Source organism: Polistes fuscatus, unplaced genomic scaffold (genome assembly GCF_010416935.1).
Source record: "Polistes fuscatus isolate 324 unplaced genomic scaffold, CU_Pfus_HIC Scaffold7, whole genome shotgun sequence".
Lineage (NCBI taxonomy): Eukaryota > Metazoa > Arthropoda > Insecta > Hymenoptera > Vespidae > Polistes > Polistes fuscatus.
The window spans coordinates 1,818,711-1,837,508 of NW_025113151.1; the positions used below are offsets into that span (position 1 = coordinate 1,818,711).

The following is an 18,798-nucleotide window of genomic DNA, read 5'->3' on the forward strand; positions in this document are numbered from 1 at the left end:
TTTCTCTCTCTCTCTCTCTCTCTCTCTCTCACACTTTTTCTTTTTCTTATGGTCACGTAAAAGCAACAATAACACACCACACCACACCACACCACACTACGCGTAATGATTAACAGCGTCACGTGTTTCTAAGCGACTTGTCAAAATTTGACACGCCTGCTTTTTTTTCTTTTTTTTTCTTTTTGCTGGCACTTCGAGCGTTGCAACGTTTCAGTTCGATCGATCGATTCATCCCGTTGATGACTTTTTCTTTTCTTTTAAAGAAAAAAAAAAAAAAAAAAGAAAAGATCCCACGTCACTCTTCATTATTTTCCACGGTAGTTAAAACTTTCATTTATCTAAGAAAGATAAAAAATAATAATAAGATAAAGAAAGAATATATATTTTCATTGAATTTCTCAAGCCTCGAGGCAAGCAATCTCTTTTTATTTCTCAAGTATCGCGTGTTTAATACTCGAAGTATACATAATTAAAATCAAGTAGGATGATAATCGACAGAGTTACTCGAAGCCTATCGAAATGTAAAAGACAAAAAAAGAAAGAAAGAAAAGAAACATTTAAGAGAAGTAACCAACCCTCTCTCTCTCTCTTATCGATGAATTCACTAATACAAACATCAAACAGACGTATCTTATTGGAGAGGAATGGGTATGGTCGAGGAGAGGTGTTAAACGTACAACTAACGTGGTCTACTATTTTCAGAAACCGATCAGATCATCGTCGTTGGAAAGAAAGTATAAATACGATGGGTAGATGCTACAGTAGAAGTAGGAGGAGGAGGAGGAGGAGGTGGAGTTAGAAGATCAAAAAAGAATAACAAGAAACTAACGTACCACCAGCACCAGTACCAACAACCAACCAACCAACCAACCAGTACTAGTACCAGTACCAGTACCAGTACCAGTACCAGCAACAGGAGCAGGAGCAACAACGGTAGCAGCTTCATCGGCGCTATGCAAATAGGATCCTGATCGTGACGCGGGTAGGCAAACACGCGACGTACAGGTAACAGGCAGGCCTGCTGAGTCCTGAGTGAGTTCTCTTCTTCTTTCCTTTCTCTGTATCGTTGTTGTCGTCGTCGTCGTCGCCTTCTTCTTCTTCTTCTTCTTCTTCTTCTTTGATTCGTATATGTGAGGTTCCTTTTCACGGGGCCACGACCCATGCAAAAGATGCATGCCAGTCGTAGCAACCGATGGATCGGTTGCTGTTGCTTCTGCTGTTACTCTCTTGCTGTTACTGATGCTGAAATGTTTCTTTCTCTCTCTTTCTTTCTTTCTTTCACTGTCTGTTTGTCTACCTGTCTCTTTTTCTTTCTTTTACCTTTCTCTCCCCGTCTTTCCCTTCTTAGTCACTCATTCTCTCTTATTCTATCTCTCTGTCTTTCTTTCTTAATCTTTTTCCACTGCACTACACGTTGCATCGTGGAGATATGCTAATGCAGTCGTCCCGATCGTGACACTACGGCCACTAAGTGAGAGCTCAAGTCGCAACCTTCTCATCGACTTCTATAATACTACTACTACTATTATACTATTACTACTACTACTATCATCCTTCTTCTCCTTTCTTTCTCCCTCATCCCCCTTTCTCTTCATCTCAGGATTACGTACAGCATGATCGACGACTTAGACGACAAAGACGACTATTCTGATTTACGTGGATCGAGATGAACGTTTAAACGAACCTTTCTAAATTATTCAATAATTTTCTTAACTCGAATGCTAATCTAATCATATTGTTTTTGTTGTTGTGTCAAATTCTTCTTTTTTTTGAGGTTATACTTCTTTTGGCGCGTTTAGAGGAAAATGTGATGTGAGTGATTCTTTTTCGAGCGACACCATGAAGTTTGTCAGTATTTACGATGCACGGGAAACGTGGATCGAGATGAACGTTTAAACGAACTTTCGAAATTATTCAATAATTTTCTTAACTCGAATGCTAATCTAATCATATATTGTTTTTGTTGTTGTGTCAATTCTTCTTTTTTTTGAGGTTATACTTCTTTTGGCGCGTTTAGAGGAAAATGTGATGTGAGTGATTCTTTTTCGAGCGACACCATGAAGTTTGTCAGTATTTACGATGCACGGGAAACGTGGATCGAGATGAACGTTTAAACGAACTTTCGAAATTATTCAATAATTTTCTTAACTCGAATGCTAATCTAATCATATATTGTTTTTGTTGTTGTGTCAATTCTTCTTTTTTTTGAGGTTATACTTCTTTTGGCGCGTTTGGAGGAAAATGTGATGGGAGTGATTCTTTTTCGAGCGACACCATGAAGTTTGTCGGTTTTACGATGCGCGGCAAAGCGATTTCAAGTTTACGGCGTGAAGTTGTCTTCTTTTCTTCTTCCCCCACTTTTTTTCTCAAGCGGGTCACCCATCCAAATACTAATCGTACTCAGCGCTGCTTGACTTAAATTATCGAGCGGGAAGTAGTTCTATCACTGCGCCATGACCGTTGACGCATAAAGTAATTCGATATATCAATATTTTAATATTTTCTTTTTTTATTTTATTTTTATACCTCTTGGAATTGGGTTTAAATCGTGTTAAGATAAGAATTAGGATAACAATTTGAACTCTAATCGATCATTTTTCCATTGCAATTTTCATCACTGCACTGATATACACGCGTCTGAATTTTCGACAAATTCGATTCGATACTTTTTGTCAAACGTATTTTTTAATCATCACCGTTATTGCCATACCTGATGTCACTCGAATCCTTTTTATTTTCTTTTCCCCATTCTTATCTTCTTTCACTTTCACAAAAGTCTACACTTTTTATCTACCTAATTTGTTTACGAGGAGAAACATGCTACGTGTCTCTGACCAAAACTAAAAAAAGAAAGGAAGAAAAAAAAAAGAAAATATCTCGATTTCTTCCCAGGGAAGAATTTTTAACTTTTATTTTCTTTTTTGAAGTTTTATTTTTCCTCATCTTCTCATCGATCGCTTAGCAGCCTAATCTTTTAACGTTCCCGATGGGAGAACATCGATTAAAGACTCTTCGGGACTAGGATTAGAATTCGAAGCTCTTCTTTTTCTTATTATTATTATTATTATTATTCTTATTCTTATTTCATCTACCCTAATCGAAAGAGAGAGAGAGAGAGAGAGAGAGAGAGAGTCGTCGAATTTTATTTTTTTTCTTAACGTCTACCTTTTTAACGGTCTATCATAATTTTCATAAGAGATTATTATCCAACATCCATTTACCTTCTTCCTTGCCAACTCCCCACCCCCACCACCACCACCTCACCCTCACCCCCTTTCGTATATTCGACTCGTAATTACGATCGATCTAACGATCTAATAGAGAAAAAATAATTTACGAAAAAGAACAAAAATGAAACATCAATTTAACATCGCGAGCCAATTATTATTTTAACCAATCGCAACGCGACTTCGCCTATCCTGTTTGATGATATTGGTTTGTTTGTTTGTTTTTTTTTTCTGAGGGGGTATTGACGTCTAGTTTTTTTTAGAGGGGTTTTTTTGTTTGTTTCTAAATTCGAGAAAGCATTATTAATATTTTGAAACGAAATAAAGAAAGAAAAATATAGAATGCGATGATCTTTGATCGGTGCCGAGACGCAGCTGTTTCGTTTATCTTGCAACAGGGAACAGGATCCGTGTAGGTCGTTTCGCTGGTTAGCAGGACCTTCGAAGGACGATATCTCCAGCAGCCATCTGTCACTGCTAGTCCTTGTTTTCCGGTCTCTCTCTCTTTTCTATGTATGTGTGTTATTTTTTATTGTTGAGTTAAAGAAAACGTACGAGTATTGTTCATGACATTTTTTCTTTCTGTTACGCGTTAAAAAATCTGATTTGGGGATTAGTGTTGAGAAAACAGATGACAATTATGGTGAATATTTAAAATGTTTAACCATAGTTAATTATTATATAACAATTATTTTGTTGAACATTTAAAACGTTTACCTGTAGTTAATTATTGTATAACAATTATTTTGTTGAAATTTAATTTGAAATATATTTTTACATCGATGTAATATTTTGAGAAAACAGATGACGATTATGGTGAATATTTAAAATATTTACCCATAGTTAATTATTATATAACAATTATTTTGTTGAACATTTAAAACGTTTACCTGTAGTTAATTATTATATAACAATTATTTTGTTGAAATTTAATTTGAAATATATTTTTACATCGATGTAATATTTTGAGAAAACAGATGACGGTTATGGTGAAAATTTAAAATGTTTAACCATAGTCAATTATTATATAACAATTATTTTGTTGAACATTTAAAACGTTTACCTGTAGTCAATTATTGTATAACAATTATTTTGTTGAAATTTAATTTGAAATATATTTTACATCGATGTAATATTTTGAGAAAACAGATGACGGTTATGGGGAATTATTTAAAATGTTTACCCATAGTTAATTATTATATAACAATTATTTTGTTGAAATTTAATTTGAAATATATTTTTACATCGATGTAATATTTTCATTCGTTTCGATAGATTGAACGTTGATGACTGTTTATATATATAAACATTTGAAATTATAATATATAATATAAATATTAAAATTGTTTATTTCAAAGGGGGAAGAAGGGTGGGGGAAAAAATTAGAAATGAAAGTGAATCAAAAAATTGGAATAGGAATTCGAATTGGTTTGTTTTCTTGTATTTTTTCTTCTTCTTTTCGTAGGAAAAAGTAAAACGTTGCTTATTGAAATTGCGAAAAGGTAAAATTCGAAACGGAATAGAATAAAAAAAATAAATGGAAAAAAAGAAGGAAAAAAAAAAAAAAGGAAAAGGAGATCGACGGCACGAGCGGGCGTGCACGCGTGTCTTGAATATGCAAAAGCCAAGTTATGGGGGGGGGGATATGGTGTATACGTGTCGACGATTAAGCCTTAAGATGAGGCAGTCATTAAGAGATAGAACCAGTTGACACTAAGAAGAGACACTCAAACCGATAAATCTCTTATTCCCGTTTTCTTTCGAATAACTTGCTGCAAACGTTTCGATCTTATATTTTTGTTGAAAGGGTTCGTCGTTTAAAATTAAACAAAAAAGAAACAAAAAAAAGAGAACCGGAACCACGCGAGCAACGATTTATTTTCGTTTAAAGTAAAATCAAACGGATGGGGGAATTTTCATGGGGGTGGGGGTGAACAAAATCTATTCCAATCAGTAATGATCAAATAAATATTTAAAAAAAAATCATATATATATAGAATGAGATTTTAAATAAACAAAATATTTTCTTTTATTTATAAATAAATAATTTAAATGTCATACGTTTCTAAAAAATATTTTTTTCATCAATTTCAGAACACAGTCGTTTGATCTCACGTTGTACGATAGGTTCAGTATTAAAATATTAATTCGAAATGATTATTTTCTCAAGTTGTGTTAGGTAATTTAAAAAGAAAATAAAAATAGATAAAATGAATAAGAATAATAATCGATAAATAATCTACACACGTCATACGTGTTTCTAAAACATTTTTTCAAAAATTATAATACATTAATACACGTTCGTTTGATCTCACGTTGTTTGTACAATAAATTAAATATTCAAATATTAATTCGAAATGATTAAGAAAATAAAAATAGATTGAATGAATAAGAATAATAATCGATAAATAATCTACACACGTCATACGTGTTTCTAAAACATTTTTTCAAAAATTATAATAAATTAATACACGTTCGTTTGATCTCACGTTGTTTGTACAATAAATTAAGTATTCAAATATTAATTCGAAATATTATTTTCTCAGGTTAATAATAATAATTAATAAATTAATAATAATCGATAAATAATCTACACACGTCATAAGTGTTTCTACAACACTTCTTTACAAATTCCAGAACACAGTTATTTGATCTCACCTTGTACAATAGATTAACTATTAAAATATTAATACGAAATATTATTTTCTAGGGTTGTTAGATAATTTGAAAAGAATCCCAAACAAAAAAAGGAAAGTAAAAAAAAAAAAAGGGAAGAATAAGATTCGATGACGATGGTATCGGTGGATTGGTTCTCGCGTGAAGCAGCCCACTTTGATCAGATAATAAAGGAAAATGGATCTGGATCGAATCTTATTGTGGTAAGAGACGGATTCGTCGAGAGGTGCCCGAAAGATTTCTTCAACGACGACAACGACAACGACGCCAGGAGGAATAGCAGGAGGGGTGGGGGGAGAGGCAAGTGAAGGAGGTGGATGAACAGAACGTAAAGAAGGAAGGAGGAGGAGGAGGAGGATGAGGACAGACGGAAGATGGCCAGTACTCGTCTAGTCGAGATCTAATCTCACATTCCCGCGCTGCGTGCCTAATTAAAGATCGATATCTCTCAATATTATTGCACCCCGTTCTTCCCGCAGCTTCCCTTACCATCCTACTACACCCTGTCTGTCGCTTCCTATCCCCCCCCTCTTTCCAACCACCCTCCTCTCCAACTCCCTCCCCCTTTCTCTTTCTCTTCCTCACTCTCTCATTCTCTCTCACTCACACTCACTCACTCACTCACTCAGTCTATAGTAGGTTATTAAATTCTCTTATCTCAGTGATCTGGTCTGGCTGGTCCTACCCAGGTTTATCTGATCCGGTCGATCTCTCTGGTCTCGTTACCTTCACCTACCTACCTACCTACCTACCTACCTACCTGAGAATCATCATCATCATCATCATCATTATTATTATCATTATAATCGTGGTAATCATCATCGTAGTTTTATTTCTTAAACACTTATATATATTCAAACTTAGAAGTATTAAGTTTGAATGATACTTTTCTTGCTAACTGTTGTTTTATTCGAAATGTTGAACGATTTATTACATCTGAGTGGACTCAACAACCATAAGCAGCGTTCAGTATCTCGGTGTAACCAGGTAGCTTATATTCCCTGAAGCGAAACACTATTTGCTGCTGCTGTTGCTGCTGCTGGTTGCTGTCGAGAACATCGTAAACGAGAGAGAACGTGTAAACGTTCTGCCACTTGGTACTTCGAAAGAGAGAGAGAGAGTATGTGTGTGAGTGAATGAGTGAGTGAGCGAGAAACCAAGACTAAGAACGGTACGCAACGTTAACGACCAAGTAAGTGAATGTAATAGTTCTGTACAAGTATATATATGTATGTGTATGGCTCGGGGTTACTACCGTTGCGTGACTTTGGTCCAGTTCTCTCACCCCTTTTAACTGTTATCCCTAACACAACGACACCCTTTAGTAAAACCATTCGACTACCCCCCACCACCCAGACTAACTAAAAACCCCCCTCCTCTCATTTTACCAATCCATTTATATCGTTTTACGTTAGATCGATTGTTTCTTACGTTTGAGACTAATTATTTTACGAATTATTATTATTATTATTATTATTATTATTATTATTATTATAATGATTAATTAGTACACTCGGTATTAATTACTACGTTTTTGTGTGTGTGTGTGATTAACGTTTATCAAATTCTTTTTAGCATAAATATAGAATTATTCTTTGATCACGTTCAAATAATAATTTAATCGGTCATAAGAGTAACGATACGATTAAAATAATATTCGAAATGTTTTCGAAAAAAATGATTAACTGCGTTGATACATTTCTTTTTTCGACAGAATGTTTATAATTAACGTTACCGATAGATTATTTTCATAGGTCAGTGTTATTCGAAAATGCGAATAATAATAAATTTACCGCTAAAAAAAAAAACAAAATAACGATCTCATAGGTCAGTTAACGTAACCAAAAAAAAGAACAAGACAATTTCAAGCACAACGTTCAAAATAATTTCTCATCGATCACATTAAAAAGATAAATAAATGATTAATGTTTAAACAAAAGTATATTCATGATCTCGAATAGTAGGATCACTCAAAGAATGTGGGGGTGTAGGTGGGTGGGTTGGTGGGTGGTTGATCTTATTAAGAAAAATGGCGTTAATTGAGAGGGTGAAAGAACAAAGGAGAGTAAAGGAAGGAAAAACAGAGAATGGGAGGAGAAAGGGGTGGTGGGATTGGAAAAGAAGAAGAAGGTGGGGGTTGAGGGGAGGGGGAAGACACGAGCTTATCTCGCGCAACCCATTCGTGCGACCTTATCTACCGTAAAAACTTCGACTTTAACCACCGGGGATCATAATCGAGCTTATCTTAGCTCCGCCGAGCTTTCTTCTTTCTCTCTCTCTCGCTCTCTCTCTCTCTCTTCTCTCTTGTCCGTGCACCAAAGGCTATCTCCCCTTTGCTCATCTATCGCCCCCTGACGTGCTATCGCGGATTTTATCGCGAAACTTTGAACCGACTCTGAGAAGATTGCAGCACGAAAAGAAAAAGAGCGTTAAAGAAGAACCGAGTGAGCGCAACACAAAAGTAGACGAAAAAAAAGAAGAAAAAAAAGAAAGAAAATGAAGTATAAGAATAAAAGTAATAAAGTACACACACACACACTCCGATTGGTTGCCCCCCAACTTTCAAAATCCACCACCACGAAAATATTACTAATTTATTGTGTTGTAAAAATATTTGAAAAACAATTACCATCAAACAAACTTTATTTTTCTCTATAATCCACTCCTTTTGGTATCCAATCCAACCCTCGTCCCTTTATTTTCTCCCACTTTCACCACAACCTCCGTTACCGTCATCCCCACCACACACCGACCAACCTACCTACCTACCCCCCTCCCCCTTACTTCATTTAACGTGTTCAAGGTGTCTAGTTGGTACGCCTGAAAAAGCACGATTACGTTTACGACTTTCTTTTCAAACCCCATATACCCCCCTTACTCTTATTACACTATTAGTATGGTTTTTTTTTTAATAGTCTTTCCTATTTTCTACGATACTCGCATCCCTTTTTCCTTTTCTTTTCATTTTATCTGTTATTTTGTCTAACAATGTTCTAATACGTTCAATAAAAATAACTTAACATATTTTATCGTCGATTATTTGTTAATTAATAAAATACGCTTATATAATTTTTAGGGTGGAATGAATGAGACGAAGATTTTCAATTCAATGACTCGGATTCGTAAACGTGGGGTGGGTGTGTGTTGGTGTAGAGAAGAGAATCTTTGCAGCTCGATGGTAAGAGGGCAAGGGGGTAGGGGCAGGGGGGAAGAAAAAGGAGTGAAAATAAAAAAGATGAAAAGTAAAAGAATGTGAGACACCTTTTAGACAGTTTACGAGCACGAAGACGAGGTATATCAGAAGTGGGGAGGGGGTGGTGTTGGTATTGGAGAAGGAGGAGAAGGAGGAGGGGGAGGAGGACAAGGGAGGGTAAGTCGAGATACGGAACCGTCATCATATTGAAAACCATAATTCGTGGGACACCGGTGGTGTACTATCTCAATTCGCGTCACAATAAATACTGATTCCTGGAAGGTGGCCTTTCGTGTATTATCTCTGGACCGTACGCCGACGAAGTCACTTATACTTACTTAAAAGTTTCTCCGTTACACTCTCAGAAGATGCTTGCAACCAACAATCCACCGTTTTTTCTTTCCATGCAACTCTATCATTCTTCTTCTTCTTCTTCTTCTTGTTTATGGTATACAAAAAATTGCGTAGATAGGAACGTATTATAATCATTAATTTTCGATAGTTCGATAATATTTTTAACACCATTATGGTTTATGATTCATTCACGTAAAACAGTTATATTGAATTTTTGTTCAAAATATTTTTCTATCTGTGTGTGTGTGTGTGTGTTCGTTTTATCCTTGTTCTTTTATTTAGTTCATAATTGAAATAATTCTAATATTAAATTTTTATGTTTCATTTTTAGTAATTTTATTGAATTTTGTTATCCTTATTTCTCTTTTTTTTTCCATTGCTCGTGCTATTATCATATTTTCTCTCCTTCTTCTTCTTCTTTTTGTTCATTTCATCCTGCGATTTTAGCTTTTTTTTCCGTTCTTACCAAGGTGAGTGCTCGTTCGTTATCCGAACGAAGGCTAATCGAGTATCATCCGTCAGTCTAATGGAGAACCGAAGGATAAGAAAGTTGACCTTTAAGAAGTCCAAGAGACGTTTCTTTCTTTTTTTCACCTTTCCTTTTCTTTTTTTAAATCCCCTCACCCCGAGTTCTTTCCCTTCATATCTTTATCTTTCTCTTTTTGGTAATTAATTAATTTCTTTTTATTTTTTTTACGATAGATCACCAATTGAAGCAGCAAGTTCAACATATATTCGTATTTCAATTTCTATAATAGAATTTTCCTCGTGTCTCATTCAGAGAAACCCGATGCTACAACTTGGCAATGATTCATCGAACGAATATTCTCAATCTTACAATACATATACATGTGTGTCTGTGTATGTGTGTATATGTGTAGAAAGAAATATATATATGCGTTTCGAATATTCTCTGGGACATTAGATTAGGATCCCGATTTCCGAATAAGAGTTAACCATTGCGGTTGTAAGAAACACCGATATCTCAGGATTTATCGTTCTATTTTTGTACTCTTTCGGTAAACCTTGATAATCTAACTTGAAAGATCATTTTTCCTCCTCCTCCGACTCCTCCTCCCACTCCCCGTCCAATGTAAATTAAAATTTCGTTGGAGTCATCGAATTTTGTTTAATAATCATAATAATATAGATTTTACTGGGGAGTAGTCCGTATAGGAGAGGAACAAACAATTGATTTGATATATTTTCTATCTGTATATTCGATAAAACGTTTTATCTTGGTATTATTTTAATTAATAACGAGAAAACAAAAGGAAAAAATCAAACAAATAATAAGAGTTCGTTGAAAATATTACGATAAGAGGGATAAAAACAAGAGATTAATACGAAAAGTGATAGAAAAATAGATAAAGAAAGAAAGAGAGAAAGAATGAGTGTGTTAGTGAGAGAGAGAGAGATAGATAGAGATAGAGAATGAGGAAAAATTTTCGTTTGGTGGAAGAAAGATGAGCGTCTGGAACGTTCGAGAGTTGGTTGGTCGGTGGGACTGATAAGAACGCGGCGCGTCGCGACGCGATATCTGGACCCTTGCACAATGCATCCGTTGTGCATCCACCTCTGGCTACGAGAGATTTTGAATAACCGGCTTGAGAGATGAGTACGAGATATATAAGTGTATTCGTATCTACGTATGTGTATGTATTTACTTACGTATCCTACGTATATACGTATATATGTATGTATGTATGTGTGTATAAAACGAGGAACGAAAATACTTTCACATCAGTTAAAGAATGTCTTTGTACTCGTTTGTATTCGTTTACTCGAAAAACTTTCTTACCTATGTACATATATATATATTTAATATATATCACAAAATTATGAATTATTAAAGTTATATTTCTTTCGGCGCGTTGGGGAAAATGTAATGGGGAGTTGATTTTGTTCCGAGCGTCTGGAAAAACGACACCATGAAGTTTGCCGGTATTTACGACGCGCGGCAAAGCGATTTCAATTATACGGTGTGAAGTTGTCTTCTTTTCTTCTTCCCCCCTTTTTTTCTCAAGCGGGTCACCCATCCAAATACTAATCGCACTCAGCGCTGCTTTACTTAAATGATCGAAGCGAGAACTAATACTGTAACCGCGCCATGACTGTTGACGCGTGAAGTTATTGGATATATCTTTCTTATATTTAGTGTGGACTGATATCTATATTTTAATATTTTCTTTTTCTTTTTTTTATTCTTTCTTATATATATAATAATAATTATTTATTTTTTTAAGTTATTTCTTTTCTTTGAAGTTATTTTTGAGGTTATGTTCGTTTTGGTACAGCAAAGAAGTATAACTTCTTACGTGCGTTTTATATTATTATATATATTAATTATATATATAAAATTATTAATTATGTTATTACTCGTATTAAAAGTCTGAAAAGTTATCGTAAATTTTAGAAAAGTGTATATTTCCAACGTTTAATTATTACAGGAGATATGTGGTCGTTCATTGGAAGACCCACGATCGAATTTATATGAAACGATACTTCCATAGTTATAAAAAAAAGAAGGGTTTAACACAAATATATAAATCATGCGAAGAATTTCCGTAATCGATCTACAATAAACACACACACATACTACCCCCCACCTCCCGTCCACCTTACCGTCAATGATCAATCTTCCGATCGATAATTCTAAAAACGATAACGTGTTATTAAAATTTATTTAACCTTTCGAAAGTGTTGAATATTTTCTATTAACAATATAAATCATTTATTTGATCTGTATTGTTTATCGAATGTTGTAAAGGAAAGAATATATGTGTATATATGTATGTATATATGTATTTTCAATCTTTAGTAGACAAACGTTCGATCCAGGACAGAGGGGGGGTGTTGGCGGGAAAAAATATTATTTCGATTTCCTGTAAACGTATTATATATAACCAGAGCGTCAGAAAGAGAGAGAGAGAAGTGGGCTAGGAGGTGGGAAGTGGGAGGGAAAGAGAGAGGGACAATGTTACAAGAGGGGTAATAAAGTATCTCGCAGCTAGAAATGCAGTTAATCTTCGGTCGAGACTCATGGCCCCTCATATAGCTCGATATTGTTTAACTTGGCTCGTTATCGCAAGATGCACTCTATAGCCATCTCTCTAGGGGTGGAAGATAGTGTGTGCACCTTCGAACCTAGCTACCCTCTCCTCTCCTCTCCTCTCCACTCCTCTCCATTCCTCTTCACTCCCCTAGCCTTTCGGCAAACCTTCTCTCTCCCTCCCCCCTCCTCTCTCTCTTACTAGACGTAGCAGCAAGTTGGCGGAGAAGGGGTAGGGGGTTGGAAGGGAGCTGCATTCAGCTGATAACACCTCCTGGACTGATAACAAGCCGGCCAGGCTCTCGTCCTACGTACAGCAGACCCCGTCGACTAACTTCCTCCTTCCTCCCTCCTCCTACCGTTCCTCCCTTTCTTCTTCCCCACTTTCTACACCCACATACCCTCTTACTCCTCCTTCTCGGATGTTTCTCAAACGTTCTCGGTCCGATCTTATTATCCCAATAAGATCCTAATGTGTATGTGTGTTTTGTTATTATATTCGTGTGAGAAATTAACTTGACAAATAATTCGACGATATAATAATATCAATCTTATATTATTTATTTATATTAGTATAATTAAAAGTTCCTTTTGAAAAAAGTAATACGAGAAGTGTTCTACGAAATAAAGGGGAATGGGTAAAGAGTGTGTATAACTTGGTTCGAAAGATATCGATCGCGAAGGTAGAAAAAGAAGAAGAAGAAGAAGAAAAATAAGAGGAAAGGGAAAGGGATGAGGTGATCCTTCGAAGAGGGCCGTTGATCGAATCTGTGAGGACAGGTTCGCGGTCCAAATATTGGGACACCTATCTCTGCTAGTGACGGCGGCAAAGGAGAAGAAGAAGAAGAAGAAGAAGAAGAAGAAGAAGCATGGTTAAGAACAGAAAGAGAGAGGGGGAAGGGAGGGAAGGAGGGAAAGAGAGGAAAGAGGCTCTCGTTGATATCGAAGCACGTTACTCGACATCCATACGTATATACGAAACAACGTGTTCTTTCTCTGTCCCATCCAACTCGGAGATAGCTTTGGAAGTTGGGTAGCCAGGTTGCGCCGATATGGAGGCCCCGAGACTTTACGAGACGGTGGTCGTGGACGAGTGATTGATGAGTGGCCAAGCTAATGAGGAGCTGAGCTGCAGGACGGGAATCACGATAAAGAGATCCCACCAACACCACCAATACTAACACCAATATCAATACCAATACCAGTATCACCATCACCAAGTATAGGTTCTTCTCGCGAGTCCTGCACACACTCGTAACACCTCTCACTCACTCACTCACTCACTCACTCACTCACTCACTCAGTCAGTCAGTCGGTTGCTTGCTTGCTTGCTTGCTTGCTTACTCGTTCAACTATCTATCTGATTCTTCTTTCATTTTTTTCTGTTCTCTCGATTGAAAAAAAAGAAGAGTAAGAAAGGAACCCTGTCCTTGTTCAAATTCCCTTGGTCCCTCTAAGAAACATTAAATTGCAGATACTTGAATGCATCTATGAGAAATATGTGAGTACAGAATAGTAGTAGTAGGGACCTTGGGTAATTGGGGTTCTTGGTTTATCCCGTTGTCTCTTATGTTTGTTAACAAACGTTTTCTCAGTGTACGAGATGTACAATAAGACTTTGATTTATTCACGTCAGTTGATCATCACATTGGTTAATCAGAGTGCGTACTACATACTTCTGTTATACGTAGAATTTCTTTTCCAATCGTTTTCAGGAGAAATAAGAGAGTTCAAGAAGAAAGAAAGAGAGAGAGAGAGAAGGAGAGCAAGAACAGCAGCAGCAGGTTCGCACGAGGTTAGCTGTGTATTATAACGTAGAGTGTGAGTTATCAGAGATCGGAGTGTTATCGTGGTCTGGGATCGGCCAGTTCGCTCCTGTGCTAAGCTCCCACCAAACTACAACCAACCACCACCACCACCACCTTCTTCTTCTTCCACTACCCCGCATCCCTTGCCTATTCAACCCCCGCATCCCGCCCCATCGCGAAGCTCGATAACGAAAGGGTTATCACGCCACGCTCCCCAACTGCCGTTCGTTCCTTGTCGGCTACCTCTAGAAAGTAACCACCACTAATACTAATACTAATACTAATACTAATACTAACACCGTCATCATCATCATCGTAGTTACATTTACCAAACTACCATCAACAACGTGTCACCACAACTAACTCAGATTGCTACGACGACGACGACAACGACGGCTTTCCAGGAGGAGATTATTATTCTTTTTACTTGCAGCACCGCTTTTTCGCGCTGTGTGCCCGATTACGATCCCTTTGACTCGGCCACTTTACTGCCCCCTATCCCCCATTCCATCTCTTCATCGAGCTATACCACACCAGTGGTACGAGTAGTAGCCTAGCTAGTAGACTTCCACAAAGACCGCATTGTTTCTTCCCACCTCCATATAACCCCCCCTCCTTCCTTTCCCCAGACACACACACATACAAATGTATATATATGTACACATATTCTTACTCACATTCACTTATCTTTCTTTCCTTTATCGTCTCGTATTCTTACTCTTACCGCTTTTATGAATTTACATTTAACAAATTATCCCCAAATAAGGGACAACTATTTTCCCCTTATTCGATCAATGTTTTTTTTTTTTTGCAAACAACGCAGATCAATTTCATTTTCTTTTAATCCTAGACATCTAATCGATTCCTATTGGGTTGATCCGTTAAACCGAGAAAACCAACGACGAAATCCTACCTACACCCGTTCAGTGTTTCTTCTTCCTATCGGGGTGGTAGAGTGGGGTGGGCTGGGCTGGGGTTAGGGGTCCACTGAAAGCTTCTAATCCCAAAGACCGAACGAATTTAAACGCTCGTCCAGATTTGATCGTCGCGAAAGCCGCGAAACGGTGATCCGCGCGAACGCGCCCGTTTCGAGGACAACATAACGAAAGAGAAAGAGAAAGAGAGAGAGAGAATGAGAGAGCGAGAATGAGAGAGTGAGTTGGATAGCTTTCCAAGGGAGGGTTTTGCGGCGAGACTCGAATGCTGGACCCGTTTGATAACGCCTGCCAGCCACGTATCTTGGACCCTGCAGGCTTTATTATAAACCATCACCCCCTTTTCTATCTCTCTCTCTCTCTCTCATTCTCTCTCTCATTCTCTCTCTAACTCTAACTTAAACTCTCTTTCTCTCTCACTCACTCACTCGCTCACTCTCTCTCGTACACCTTCTTCCAAGCTCAAACCAAGTTCCTCTGATTTTGCTTCACCTCTCCTCCTATGCCATGACATACACTGCTCCGTATAATCCCATAAACAGAAACGGACTACTTCTACGTGGCGGGACATCATCTAATAAGATCATTTAAATTTAGATACTTGAGGTCTGATCAAATTTTAATGGACCCTTTTTCTATCATTCCTCTTCTATATCTTAATTGATTAATCAAATTGTTTATTAATTTTTTAATATTATTATTCGAAAATTGAAGAATTCATTGTAAATTAAACTATGTTTCAACACTGCAATATTTATTGATATTGTTCATACATTTTATTGATGAAGTTGTAGTAAGTCATTGGAAAGTGGTGGTGGTTATGGTGGTGATGGTGATTGGTGGTGGTGGTGGTGGTGGGTGTTGTAGGAATGAAAGACTCTTTCCGTTGACTTCTTCTTCTTCTTCTTCTTACTCCTTGTATCTTTCTTCTCTCTTTCTCTTTTTCCCCCTTCCCCCTTTTCCCCACCTCCCCCCTTTTGCTTTAGCCGAGAGACGGCGAGTGCCGACGATAACGAGCTGCGAGTAAATTTGCTGCCATTAGCCGCGCGAAAATAAAGGACGAGAGAGAGATATTAAATTAGCGGTTTGCCGGCTTCTACTGCAACGTTTCCCCTCCCCCCTTCCTACCCCTCCCACCCTGGTGTGCTCCACCGTGTCTTCTTCCACAGGGCCGCGCCGCGTACACTCGATTTCAACTACCTCCTTCCTTCACAACGTTTATGGTTTTTACTTCTCTCGCAATCAGTTGAAAGATTTGATCATGATCAATGATAAATACAACCTTTTATCGACTTATTAGTTTGGTTTTATTCAATTTGAATTATTGTCAACGGTTATTAGTCTCTTTTCATTGTTTTCATTTATTTTATATATCAATTATGTTTTATTTAATGTAATCGATCAGGATACTTTTCATTAAATACCTATACCATTTTCAATCATCCGAAAATTTGTGATCTAATATTTTTTTTAAAGATGTGAAGGTTTGATCCTTCTCATTTGTTGTTTTTACTATTGAAAATTGATCAAACGATTTATTAGTTGGTATTGTAGGACTCGTGAAAAAAATTGGACCGTTGGACTGACTGGACTCGAACCCGGATCTTCCGCTTTCCGGGCGACTGCTCTTTAACCATTGAGCTATCAGGGCCCACCGTCCAATCTCCTCATGAATGCCTATTTAAGTATCCGCATCCTACAGTATCAATTATGTTTTATTTAATGTAATAGTTTAATATACGATCAGGATAATTTTTATTTCATACCTACACCATTTTCAATCCCCCTAAAATTTGTGATCTAATAATTTCTTTAATGATGTTACTTAAGAAAAAGAAAACATTTAAAGCGTACATTCTCTTCACAGTTCTATCAGTCATTTGATTTTGATGAATGACGTGAACGTTTGATCCTTCTCATTTGTACTCGTTACTGTCAATATGATGAGGATTCCTCCTAACACCAGTTTCCATTCTAACGTTCGAGATTACGAGCTGGGAATTCTTTTTCCCTTGGATTTTCTCATGACGAAAAACAACTAAAGAAGCAGGGGTAAATCGGACTAGCAGTAGTAGTAGTAGTAGTAGTTGTAATCGTCGTCGAAGAAGAAACAGAAGAAGAAGAAGAAGAAGGAGTAGGACAACAGGAGGTCGGCAGTGACCTCGACGCCCGTTTGGATCTCGTTGGATCTCCGAAAGATCTTTCTCGACTTCTTCTTCTTCTTCTTCTTCTTCTTCTCCTTCTTCTTCTTCTCCTCTCGCGTGTGCACTTTGGCGACTAACGAGACGTTTTCCCTGCGAGCTTGGATTTATCGTCGAACGTCCCGCCAACGAAAAGAGAGAACAGAACAGAACAGAACAGAAGAGTAGTCTTTCTCTCTGCCAGTTGGACTTAGAAAGTAAAGGATAAGCAAACCCATGCCTGTTTGCTGTGCTACCTGTTTACCCTGCTTACCTACCTGCCTTTCTTCTTTTCCTTGCTTGCTAACTTGCTTGCTAACTTGCTAGCTAACAGCAAGCTGGCTAGCTAGCTTGCTAGCCAGCTTGCTGTTTGCTCTTAACTTGAGATTCGCACGTCTTGAACTCGTTTCTCGCGCTAATCGTTCCCTCGTCCCACCGACACTGATCGCTAGAGAACACTTGTTGCCAGTACTTTAGACCCACACACATACACATACACACATTCCATTCTCTTTTAACTGTTGTCCGTCGCTAACTCTGTGACTTTAGTCTTGTCTTTCGAATTGAAAGACTTTCTCAGGATTTACTGACTCTAAAGAGTTCTTTTCTAATAAGTTCAATTTATAAGATATGGTTGGTAATAATTGATTACTTTGATACATCAAATATTAACACGTTCACGCCGGGGTGACCCACCGGTGGGTCACACTTGACCGTTCCGCGGGGCGTACTGAGGTGTACTTTTGTAATAGTACATTTTCATAAATTATAATTTATATAAATTTAGTCTTGTCTTTCGAACTAAAACAGTTGCTTTCTAATAAGTTAAATCTATAAGATTTGGTTGTTAATAATTAATTACTTTGATACATCAAATGTTAATGTAGAAAAGTGATCAGATATTACTGGGGTGTAATTTTGTAATTTTCATAAATTGTAATTTATATAAATTTAGTCTTGTCTTTCGAACTAAAAGGGCTGCTTTCTAATAAGTTAAATCTAATAAGTTAAGATTTGGTTGTGTTAATAATTGATTACTTTGATACATCAAATATTAATGTAGAAGAAGTGATCAGATATTACTGGGGTGTAATTTTGTAATAGTACATTTCCATAAATTGTAATTTATATAAATTTAGTCTTGTTTTTCGAACTAAAAACTTTCTCAAGGTTTACTGACTCTAAAGAGTTGTTTTCTAATAAGTTAAATGTAGAAGAAGTGATTAAATATTACTGGGGTGTACTTTTGTAATATTACACTTTCCTAAATTGTAATTTATATAAATGAGTCGTTCATTTTGAAGTGGCCTAAATCTATTTATGTTCGAATTAAAATATTGAAGGATTTGAATTCAATTGAAAAATATAGATAA

At 36.8% G+C, this 18,798-nt stretch overlaps 1 protein-coding gene across 1 annotated transcript in view; it reads right to left on the bottom strand.

Moving 5' to 3' along the window:
* LOC122524220 (zinc finger protein ush) overlaps positions 1 to 18,798 on the bottom strand; it is a 36,427-nt gene that overhangs the window by 6,286 nt on the left and 11,343 nt on the right. Inside the window, exon 2 of the mRNA XM_043646360.1 lies at positions 872 to 951. Coding sequence (XP_043502295.1) covers positions 872 to 951 — 80 coding nt within the window. The remainder of the gene's footprint in view (positions 1 to 871; positions 952 to 18,798) is intronic.